At 37.9% G+C, this 12987-nt stretch overlaps 1 protein-coding gene across 2 annotated transcripts in view; it reads right to left on the bottom strand.

Moving 5' to 3' along the window:
* Positions 1–12987, bottom strand: part of LOC110449523 (rho guanine nucleotide exchange factor 17-like) — a 67342-nt gene that overhangs the window by 13221 nt on the left and 41134 nt on the right. For both annotated transcript variants that reach the window (XR_002462857.1, XM_021496444.1), the window contains exons 5-11: positions 11953–12069; positions 5329–5421; positions 4749–4919; positions 3763–3813; positions 2027–2130; positions 1577–1665; positions 1027–1139 (exon numbers count right to left, since the gene is read on the bottom strand). Coding sequence is in view for 1 of the 2 variants with exons in the window: in XM_021496444.1 (XP_021352119.1) it covers positions 1027–1139; positions 1577–1665; positions 2027–2130; positions 3763–3813; positions 4749–4919; positions 5329–5421; positions 11953–12069 (738 nt within the window). In the remaining variant the exon portion in view is untranslated. The remainder of the gene's footprint in view (positions 1–1026; positions 1140–1576; positions 1666–2026; positions 2131–3762; positions 3814–4748; positions 4920–5328; positions 5422–11952; positions 12070–12987) is intronic.

Raw genomic sequence — 12987 nt, 5'->3', positions numbered from 1 at the left:
AGGCCCGGTCACACAGCCTTTCGCGTCTGTATCGCGGGTAAAATTTCGCGATTTTTTTTTGCCCGCGGTTGCCCGTGGTAAAAAATGTGCAAAATTGGCTTACCCGCGGTTTACCCGTGGTATGCCCGCGGAACAGACGCCGGCGACTGTTCCGCGTCCTTATCGCGGGTGAAGCGCGGCGGTACCGCGGCCTACCACGGGTATAATAAAGCTGCCGAACCGGGCTGTAGAAATCATAACCGCTCAAGACACAGTCCCGTGAAGATCAAGCTTTGGCTCCGGAGCACCAAGGATTACCATAAGAAGAAGTCAGCGTGGGAGATGAAGGCACAAGAGATCGGGGTCACGTTCAAGCATCTGCAGAACTGGTGGAAGAACGTTAAATCGCGCTTTTTATATACCTAAAATCAGACGTTGTACGGACGCGATTAGGCCGTGGACAATCGTATTTGGGACGTGTACAAGACGCAATTGAACGTGATTAGGCCGGTATTGGGGCGCGCTGTTCACGCGGAGAAAGGCGTTTGTCCGTGTTTACACGCGGTACACACGCTAATGCACGTGATAACAACGCGGTACAGACGCGGAACAAACGTGCTATGACCGTGCTCCACCCGCGATTACCCTCTAAAATTTCGCGTCCTACCGCGTGTAACCACGTCTTAACCAAGGCCGTAGCACGTCCTAGCACGTTCGTTCCGCGTCTGTACCGCGTCTTTACCGCGTGTGTACCACGTGTACCGCCCCCGATTAACCGCGGTCTAAATTTTTGGGCAGCCCAAAACTTTTTCGCGCGGCCAACCACGTGTGAATTTCTTACCGCGTGTAACGACGGGTAAAGTACGGCTGTATCGCGTCTTTATCGTGACCTCAAAGCGTCCAACAGCGTCTGCTTCACGGGCAGAAATTTTTGGCCGTGATTCGGCCGCGATACGCCCGTGTAGGGCTGTGTGACCGGGCCTTTAAGGTTGTATACATACAGAATGTGGATAATTGTATACATGTTACTATAGGTTGTATACATACAGAATGTGGATAATTGAGTTTATTGGTCATTTCAGTCATCTCCGTCAGAATGTTGATGTCCTCCTCCAATTGATCCGGGTCCAGCGAACTCTTCTTAATGGGTGGAAGCTGACCTGGAAACCCACATCAATCATTAAGACAAAAGGTCATTTCAATAAGATAATCAGTTAAGTGATGTGCTGAATGATATAATTAAACAGCATCTTCAACTCGGTTAATTACAGATAAATTCTAAAGCTTGTTCCTTGATATTAAATACATATATAGTCAAAATAGCTGCATTGACAAAATTGTTTAACTCATTCACCCCTGAAGACACATGTGAAATCTTCCAATTCAAAGGTTGGAATAGTTCATTATGAAATTTCAGGGGTCAATGACTTAAAGTAGTGGTGTTTCCCTCAACTTCAATTATATTTACACAAAATAGACCATGACACCATCCTAAAGTAAGTCCTGTCAGATATACAGCCAAATGACATTTGAAAATAGATCCCATACCTACAAAAACAGGTAACACAATCACATAAAGTACTAAAACAAGACTTACTCTTGACTATTTCTATGTTATCCAGTCCAACCCGCAACCACACCTTATGTTTAATATTTTCTGCATATTCATTTCCAGTCGGAGATTTCCTGTCAAAAAAAAACAAATACAGATAAAAGTCAACCCAGCAGCAAAGGTTTAGTGTCACATTTACAAGTGACTTACAGATTATATGTGTCACACTAGTACTTAAAGAACAGTGTCACACTTACAAGAGAACAGATATTTTATATGTCACATCATCAAAACACATTTTATGTGTTACACTAATGGGAGAAAAGAGATTTTATTTGTAATATTTACGGAACAGATTTTATGAGTCATATTTAAAGAAGGAGAACAGAAACTTTTTTGCGTAATACTTATAGAACAGAAAACATTGTTTGTCCACATTGTCTATGGGCCATTAAACAATACAAAAACAAAACAAACATTGTTTGTCAAACTTACAGAATAACAGAGACTTTACGTGTCACTGGTCCACCACGACGCTTCACACTGCTGAATATGACCAGGTCGGAAAATATCCATATACAGCATTGGTCCTTTCTTGTCTGTAAAATATAATTCAGCGATACAAGTACGGCATCAAACAACACATACTAGTATGGCATCAAACAACACATACTAGTACGGCATCAAACAACACATACTAGTACGACATCAAACAACACATTCTAGTACGGCATCAAACAACACATTCTAGTACGGCATCAAACAACAAATACTAGTACGGCATCAAACAACACATACTAGTACGGCATCAAACAACACATTCTAGTACGGCATCAAACAACACATACTAGTACGGCATCAAACAACACATACTAGTACGGCATCAAACAACACATACTAGTACGGCATCAAACAACACATTCTAGTACGGCATCAAACAACACATACTAGTACGGCATCAAACAACACATTCTAGTACGGCATCAAACAACACATACTAGTACGGCATCAAACAACACATTCTAGTACGGCATCAAACAACACATACTAGTACGGCATCAAACAACACATTCTAGTACGGCATCAAACAACACATACTAGTACGGCATCAAACAACACATTCTAGTACGGCATCAAACAACACATACTAGTACGGCATCAAACAACACATTCTAGTACGGCATCAAACAACACATACTAGTACGGCATCAAACAACACATTCTAGTACGGCATCAAACAACACATACTAGTACGGCATCAAACAACACATTCTAGTACGGCATCAAACAACACATACTAGTACGGCATCAAACAACACATTCTAGTACGGCATCAAACAACACATACTAGTACGGCATCAAACAACACATACTAGTACGGCATCAAACAACACATACTAGTACGGCATCAAACAACACATTCTAGTACGGCATCAAACAACACATACTAGTACGGCATCAAACAACACATTCTAGTACGGCATCAAACAACACATACTAGTACGGCATCAAACAACACATTCTAGTACCACATCAAACATAACATACTAGTACGGCATCAAACAACACATTCTAGTACCACATCAAACATAACATACTAGTACGGCATCAAACAACACATTCTAGTACGGCAACAAACACATACTAGTACGGCATCAAACAACACATTCTAGTACGGCAACAAACAACACATACTAGTACGGCATCAAACAACACATACTAGTATGGCATCAAACAACACATACTAGTACCGCATCAAACAACACATTCGATGCTCTAACCGGAATGGTCCATCATTTCATTTATGTTCATTCCCTGGAACCTGTTTGAACTTTGTTATACACAGATTTTCAGTTTGGTTTGTTTATGTTTTACGTCCTATTATCAGCTATATGGTCATTTATGGACGTGCCAGGTTTTGGTGGTGGAGGAAAGCCTGAGCTCCCAGAGAAAATCCACCGACCTACAGACCATTACAGAAGTCCCCCAAACTGCCCCCATAGTCGCAAAGATGCAAAAATACACCTACATACCAAACTTGAGCAAAAATGACCAATATCTAATTTCAACCAATCAGAGGCCGTGGCGGCCATTCTTGTTTAAATTGTTTTATTTTTTCTTGCTTTTTTTGGAATATGATAAAATACAGATTTTCTTTTTAAGGGTAACATCAATCATACAAGTGCAATTAGATACCAAGTTGAGCTTGATAGGGTTAGACTTCCACTTACCAGAATCTGAACCATGTCATGTTTGAGGTACTGTCTGTCTGGGGCAACCAACTGCAAACAAGAAATCAACATGTCAACATCAGAAGTGATGGAGATTGTTTACTCATCTACCCCATTTTAACCCTTCCAATTCAAAGGTTGGAATAGTTGATTGGGAAATTTCAGGGGTGAATGAGCTATATGGTTTCTGGTGTAGGACTTGTCATATATCATGTTACCTCAGAGGAGTAGTGCAGCATGTACAGTCTTAAACATAACAGAAATTATTACCTCACTTTACTAAAATATTTCATAGACCTTAAATCACAACAAAAATTCCACAGAGGTTGTGAATGTGCACCTGCCCCCACAGAAGGTATTCTGAATTTTAGATTAGGGTGAACATGAAACTTAAACAGTTAATTGATCACCACTGTTGACTTTTGTTTTATAGGCGACACAAAATTAGCCTTCAGTTCAAAAGTTTAATACAGATTTTGAAAATACCCATCTCTTATGTTATTATGCATGGAACTGCTTTCGGTTGATATTAGTAATTTGTATGGATGCCGACTTGAAATTTGAGTTCCATGAAGTAAACCAACTGAAAGCAGTTAAGTGCTTACAATTACCATTTTCAGATGATTGTTTCATGATTGTTACATTAGATACCGCTGACCCTCCATGGAAGATGGTTGGTTTTTTTCATTGAACAAGCATACACGGAATGTTCATTAATTTGAACTAAATTTCAAAGTTTTCATAAAACATTCCACAAATTGTTAAGTTAAGCATTGAACTGTGTTGATGTGGCATTCACAGTCTATATGAATGAAAGCATGAGTATTATTTATTTGTCTGCAAAGCTGTGTCATTCATATTGACTGTAAATGTCCCATCCTGACAGTTTAATTAATGCTTTTAATTGAGTATAATTTTTATGAAGTAGGATGGAAAAGGCCGGGATTCATGTTAAACATTGGCAGTAAATGTGTGTGAGGACTTACAGGGGACATGTCTGGGACAAGAACCTCAAGCTTCTTAAGTGTACTCTGTTGGTCCTCCTCAAGCTGGCTTTCATTGGTGCCCAGCTTGATTGCAAAGTTGTGCATCACCCGCTCTGCCTCCTTCAGTAGGGGGAAATCAGGGTGGTCATGGGGTGTGTTCTCTATCAGACGCTGAAACAGGAAACAGCAAATGTGCAAACGTAGTAAGAACACTGGGTGTGAAGGAACACGTTTTTTAATTCTAGAATCTACAATAAAACTGCATTAAGTATACACTGCACTAACTAATCTCATTATACGAAATACACAGAAATTTTGCAGCTCCAGCAGTTTCTTCAGGAATATCACAAACAGGAGCACTTTCAGTATAGCTCTCACTGGATTACTCATGTTCAATGTGTATTCATTTAACCCTTTCACCGCTATGTAACTTTAGTAGACTCTACCATGCGTTGATCTGGATGAGTCCATTATGGTCTACAGTGGTGAAAGGATTAACTTAACTTGAATTAATATGGAGAACTTAGTACACCCAGATGGTGACAAATACACCATTCAACTACACAATGGATAGTCTTACCTGTATGAGGAGTTCATAACGAGGAATTCGCTGGATGGGACGGACGATAAGATCCTTCATGGACAATTTACTTCCACTGTCTCTTTGGCATTGCTGAAACCGAGGAAGAAATACGTTAAATGGAAATCTGGCTATATAAACATACAAAAGTACTGTAACAGTGTTTTATTCAGCAGCAAGCTAATAATGTCGGTTACCAAAGACTTGTAACAGTACACAGCATTAAGCTAACAAGGCCTTGTCTCACTAAGTCTTGTAACAATGTTACATACAGCATTAAGCTAACAATGCCTTGTCTCACCAAGTCTTGTAACAGTGTTTCACCAAGCATTAAGCTAACAATGCCTTGTCTCACTAAGTCTTGTAACAGTGTTACACACAGCATTAAGCTAACAATGCCATGTCTCTCTAAGTCTTGTAACAGTGTTACATACAGCATTAAGCCAACAATGTATGTTACCACAAAGACTTGTAACAGTGTTACATACAGCATTAAGCTAACAATGTCTTGTCTCACTAAGTCTTGTAACAGTACACAGCATTAAGCTAACAATGCCTTGTCACACTAAGCCTTGTAACAGTGTTTCACCCAGCATTAAGCTAACAATGCCTGGTTTCACTTAGTTTTGTAACATTGTTACAAACAGCATTAAGATAACAATGCCTTGTCTAACCAAGTCTTGTAACAGTGTTACAAACAAAACTAAACTGATGAGGCCTGGTCTCACATGGCCTGGTTGCACTTAGTCCTGTAACAGTGTTTCAAACTAAATTAAGCTAACAAGGCTTGGTCGCACTAAGTTGTTACAAACTAAACACAGCTAACAAGACTTGGTTTCCTAACCAATGGACAGTAATATAATGAACTGATTGGTTAATAGTAACAAAAGCATTATCTCCAGCACATCTCACATACTGAAGAACATAACAAGAAACCATCTCCACTTCCATCACCGAGGAGGGTCATAAAACTTAATTCTCGACTCAGCTCTTCCGTTTCACACCCACATACATGTGTGTATAACCTAGTCATAGGCAGGGGATTTCAATATAACCCAAAATAGTTCTGGTAACAGACCAGACTCCTTCTCCTGCTCTTCCAACTTTACGAAGACTACAATAATCTCCGAATTTATTTTCAATCGTAAATCTACGGCTTCTAGATCCCAAATTCTCACACATTATTACATATACATGTCTATAATTGCATGACAAGAAATAAAACAAACATGAAAATAAGGTAAAACCGCTACAGAGGATAAAATGTTAGCTGTGAATCTGGGGACTTATACCATTATATAAGATAAATTCTACAAGAGAAAACAACATTTCCCCAAGGCATGAGGTAGGCCAGACGTCGACCAAGACATATCACCTTATCTCTTACATTCAACAATCAACACAGACTACAATACCAGGCTTGCAATCCCAACTGCGAAGAGAAACTCGAAATATATAATCCTATAATATGCTGCCACAATTTGCCCAGAAGAATTTTGTCATTTATCAAGGGAGATAACTATATACTGTAAAGGGATTCTTCAGAAAAAGGGAAACAGAGACTTTGAAAATACATTGGTGATAAGCGGCTTACATGAAATGAAGGTAATTTATTATATTGACGTTTTGCTCTCATTATTTGGACAAATGCACATGTAATCATGATCAGGTATAAACCTATACCTGGACCAATTTGTTCCTAGTTGGGATTGTATTTCAACAAGTTCACAAAATTTGTGTCTGGTTTTTTATTATTGATTTTTGAACTTCACAACCGATACTGAATGCATACATGATTCAAAAAGATAAGATCAAAACCTAAAACACTTAAACATCTAAAGCATCAGTCACACAAACATTGATACAGCTTTTTATATTTTTATTTCAGTTAGATTTGTTTTGAAAAAAAATTCATTTGGCATATATATATCAATAAGAATGCCATTTCCATGGTAGGATTTATTAACTGGAATGTACAATTAATTTTTTGTGACAATTGAATGAGCAAAAAACTGCTTGGTATCACACATGTGTATACATCTATAGCAAAGAGTGTTATGTCCTAATCTAGGTCACTGCAACCTTATCTTTGACAACATTAAAAACTACATTAATACCAATCTAAAACTTCATATTATAAAATTGAATACTGTGGAAATCTCAATGATCAGACTGGGTGTTTTTAGGTCACTGATCCAACTGTGGTATGTAAATCTACTTTGGTAAGTAGACCTTATGTGGTAAGTAACCCTTCTGTGGTAAGTAGATCTACTATGGTAAGTAAACGAGGTATCACACTGATGGTAATCCCACCATTACACACATACTTATGTCAAAATGTTCTCAGATTGTCAAGTCTTTCAAATTAACGCTTCATAACACGTATTAAGATCTAGTGTATATATATATTATAGGATTTTCTCTGCTAAACCATGGATGTAAAGTTATACTATGTTACGGAATACGGCATTCCATTACTAATTGGTCTTCAAATTAAAGTTAAGGTCCATGAAGCTCTTGGAAGTCCTGCTGAATTATTATAAAGATCGTTTTCTGTAACATTAATCATGGTAAGATACAGATCATACATTTAACTAAATTGAAATGGGAGAGCACTTTCCCGCCATCAATTACACAGTAAGAGAGAAAGATTACATCCTAACAATCTACATATAGAGGTCAGCAAATCTTTGTCACTCACCCCATAAACATACAGTAACACTTACAAAAAGCCCAATTTTCTCAGCTTGCAACCTGATATAGGTAAATTACACCTATAAATTGTATTTAATGAGCTCTGAGATGACAACATCGTCACATTGTGTTAACTATTTTCAAGTGTGAGCCTTTATCTGGTAACAGAATTTTCAGGCATGCAGTTATAGCTTCTTACCTTACTCAACTAGACAGTGATTACCCAGACACATGTACATACAGACTTAACATTGCACTTTTTAATCAAGTGAACTGAGTTCACAGTGTAACTCACAGTACCCAAGTAGACAAATTTAATACTTTGTCATCTTTCTCAAAAACACCAAGTCTAACCAAAGAAATGGAGCTAAGTGGGATGTCTTACCTCTCTGAGAGGAGGATATCATATATAGACCACAGTGACTTAAGTTTGATATACTGGTGTAGTAATCCCAAAGATGTATCCACACATTAGGTTTTATTAACTCATTCAATTCACCCCTGAAGTTTCATAATGAACTATTCCAACCTTCGAACTGGAAGAGTTCAAATGTGTTTTCAGGGGTAAATGAGTTTATATTGGATTTAGTTTGAGAGTAATTGAGCTAAAACTTAAGTCTAACTGGAGCTAGTAGAAAATATAGGTTACAGTGACCTACATTCAACATAATGGTATATCATTACTTAAGATGTATCAACATATGAATCTTGATGACTGTTGGAATTCTAGAATTTAAGTAATGGAAACAAACAGAGTCTATAACCAGTATGCTCTAAGTACTGACAAGACAAAAAAAACAAACACTAAATGCTTCCGTCACTATATTCTGGGGGCATTATCATATGGACAGGCATTTATCGGAGTAATTTGGGGGGTAAATAAATTGTCAATGATGTAGGAGTTTTCAAAAACTTATGCATAAATTTCCGGAAATGAAAAATATGACGGCCTCTTTGAGTAAATACATCAATACGAATTTGATCCTCCATTTAGATAGTCTATATCTTGTGTAATCATGGGCCAATATTTGATAACTTCAAAATCAGAATCCAGTAAAACATCATTATCACTACTAAAACTCTCATAACTCCTTTTACCACCATAAACAGACGTGGATACTGAATAAATACAGCAACTGAAACAAAACACCTTATAACAAATTTTGTAATCCAATCCAGCCAATTAATTATAGACTTGGATAGTCCATGGTCCATTGTTTCTATAAACCCTTTCACACTATCTTACCACTACACGTTAGATCTGTATAGTCCAGTCTGCTGTACCTACAACCCTTCCACACTATCTTACCACTACACGTTAGATCTGTATAGTCCAGTCTGCTGTACCTACAACCCTTCCACACTATCTTACCACTACACGTTAGATCTGTATAGTCCAGTCTGCTGTACCTACAAACATTCTACAGAACAAATACCTTACCACTATACATTAGATCTGTATAGCCCAGTCTGCTGTACCTACAAACCTTCTACAGAACAAATCCCTTACCATTATACATTAGATCTGTATAGTCCAGTCTGCTGTACCTACAACCCTTCCACACTATCTTACCACTACACGTTAGATCTGTATAGTCCAGTCTGCTGTACCTACAACCCTTCCACACTATCTTACCACTACACATTAGATCTGTATAGTCCAGCCTGTTGTACCTACAAACCTTCTACAGAACAAATTCCTTACCACTACACATTAGATCTGTATAGTCCAGTCTGTTGTACCTACAAACCTTCTACAGAACAAATACCTTACCACTACACATTGGATCTGTATAGTCCAGTCTGTTGTACCTACAAACCTTCAACAGAACAAATACCTTACCCCTACACATTAGATCTGTATAGTCCAGTCTGTTGTACCTACAAACCTTCTACAGAACAAATACCTTACCACTACACATTGGATCTGTATAGTCCAGTCTGTTGTACCTACAAACCTTCCACACTATCTTACCACTACACATTAGATCTGTATAGTCCAGTCCGTTGTACCTACAAACCTTCTACAGAACAAATACCTTACCCCTACACATTAGATCTGTATAGTCCAGTCTGTTGTACCTACAAACCTTCAACAGAACAAATACCTTACCCCTACACATTAGATCTGTATAGTCCAGTCTGCTGTTCCTACAAACCTTCTACAGAACAAATACCTTACCACTATACATTAGATCTGTATAGCCCAGTCTGCTGTACCTACAAACCTTCTACAGAACAAATACCTTACCCCTACACATTAGATCTGTATAGTCCAGTCTGCTGTTCCTACAAACCTTCTACAGAACAAATACCTTACCCCTACACATTAGATCTGTATAGTCCAGTCTGCTGTCCCTACAAACCTTCTACAGAACAAATACCTTACCATTATACATTAGATCTGTATAGTCCAGTCTGCTGTACCTACAACCCTTCCACACTATCTTACCACTACACGTTAGATCTGTATAGTCCAGTCTGCTGTACCTACAACCCTTCCACACTATCTTACCACTACACATTAGATCTGTATAGTCCAGTCTGTTGTACCTACAAACCTTCCAAACTATCTTACCACTACACATTAGATCTGTATAGTCCAGTCCGTTGTACCTACAAACCTTCTACAGAACAAATACCTTACCCCTACACATTAGATCTGTATAGTCCAGTCTGTTGTACCTACAAACCTTCTACAGAACAAATACCTTACCATTATACATTAGATCTGTATAGTCCAGTCTGCTGTACCTACAAACCTACTGCAGAACAAATACCTTACCACTACACATTAGATCTGCATAGTCCAGTCTGCTGTACCTACAAACCTTCTACAGAACAAATCCCTTACCATTATACATTAGATCTGTATAGTCCAGTCTGCTGTACCTACAAACATTCTACAGAACAAATACCTTACCACTATACATTAGATCTGTATAGTCCAGTCTTTTTTACCTACAAACCTTCTACAGAACAAATACCTTACCCCTACACATTAGATCTGTATAGTCCAGTCTGCTGTTCCTACAAACCTTCTACAGAACAAATACCTTACCATTATACATTAGATCTGTATAGTCCAGTCTGCTGTACCTACAAACATTCTACAGAACAAATACCTTACCACTATACATTAGATCTGTATAGTCCAGACTGCTGTACCTACAAACCTTCTACAGAACAAATCCCTTACCCCTACACATTAGATCTGTATAGTCCAGTCTGTTGTACCTACAAACCTTCTACAGAACAAATACCTTACCACTACACATTAGATCTGTATAGCCCAGTCTGCTGTACCTACAAACCTTCTACAGAACAAATATCTTAGCACTACACGTTAGATCTGTATAGTCCAGTCTGCTGTACCTACAACCCTTCCACACTATCTTACCACTACACGTTAGATCTGTATAGTCCAGTCTGCTGTACCTACAAACCTTCTACAGAACAAATACCTTACCATTATACATTCCAGCAAGATAAAAATGCAGCAACGATTGTGTAAATTTAGCCTTAAAAAATGCAATCCTGCCTCCCCTGTAATTATATTAATTATTATGAGAACCTCCTCGTAGCTCACCACACAGCTACAGTATATAGGCCTGCTTGTCTTATGGGGGTGGTCAGAATTATCTCAACCTTCATGCATGTACTTAGCACGACCAATACACAAATTGGAAATGATGATTTTGCATTTTTAATGGCATAATTACCACAGTAACAACCCGATTTGTTTTTAAAAGATTGTGATCTTTCCATTTTTGAAAGTTCTTTATTTTTTTGTTTTAAATTATAATGAACTGTATGTATGCCTGCCATTCAATTCAGTTAACCTAACAGGACTTTAATTTCCAAAATACTGACAAGTGTGTATACACATGGATGTGGGCTGGTAATGTGAAGCCTGGTTAGTTTACTCACCTCTAGAAACTTCTGCACCGAGGACTTGGTCTGCAGGGCATTCTCTATGACTTTCCCAGATGTTCTGTAGTTCTCCACAAACGACAGATAGCTATCAACCACCGTCTGCTTTGAAAACTGCAACAACAAAATATACCAATGAAATAGTTCTTTTAATCACGGTGACTATCCACATGATAGGTGTCGTAACCTTTTGACTACATGGGTACATCAATACCAGCCAAGTCTTTTTGTTCATCAGGCGATCGCTGTATGATCACAAAGAATGAATGACCGGGTCTGTCTTAGTGTGTTTGTGTACCATTATCACAGACAAACACTTGTAACAATTATACTTATTGCTAATGAGTGCGTAATGTAACATCAGTCTGACTACAACAAGCTAAGTGTCTCACATATATAACACTGTATAGGCTGATAAGACCTTCGATTCCTGGTCAAAAATAAAAAGATGAAATTTAATTTGAAGACTAACAGGTTAGAAAAAGCTTTCTCGTGTCTTCCTTGATGCCATACAACAATTGTTCAAGGAATTACAATAACAACTTAAAACAGTCATCAAGCTTATACCATTTAATCATCATAAAATGTTTTAGCAAATCAAAGAGCACTCTGGCCACCTTGAAATTTTGCATCTTTTGGTCAAAATTTCTTTAACCAAATAAAAAAAAGAAAAAATATTCAAAAATTTATAATGTTTCTAATTGTGTTAAGGGTACTTCAGATAGTTTGTGATATCAATACTTGTTTTTATACTTACTCACATCTAACCGTACCTTTTGGTTTGTTTAGAAGTACACTAATAATGATGCCAGGTATGATGTTCAGAGATTGTAATGTGACATTCATAGACCACAATGATGATGTAACTGTCAGAAACTTTGTAAATTGCTGAATTAACACATTCCAAGACTAAACTGATGTGACTTTGACACTAGAACAATGCTGATGTGATATTCGGAGACTAAACAAGACGCCCATGGGCCTTAACGGTCACCTGAGTCCTACAGTATTTCTTTTTGTACCAATTTGAGT

This window comes from Mizuhopecten yessoensis, unplaced genomic scaffold, assembly GCF_002113885.1.
Source record: "Mizuhopecten yessoensis strain PY_sf001 unplaced genomic scaffold, ASM211388v2 scaffold4631, whole genome shotgun sequence".
NCBI lineage: Eukaryota > Metazoa > Mollusca > Bivalvia > Pectinida > Pectinidae > Mizuhopecten > Mizuhopecten yessoensis.
This window is presented reverse-complemented; position numbering and strand designations above follow the sequence as displayed.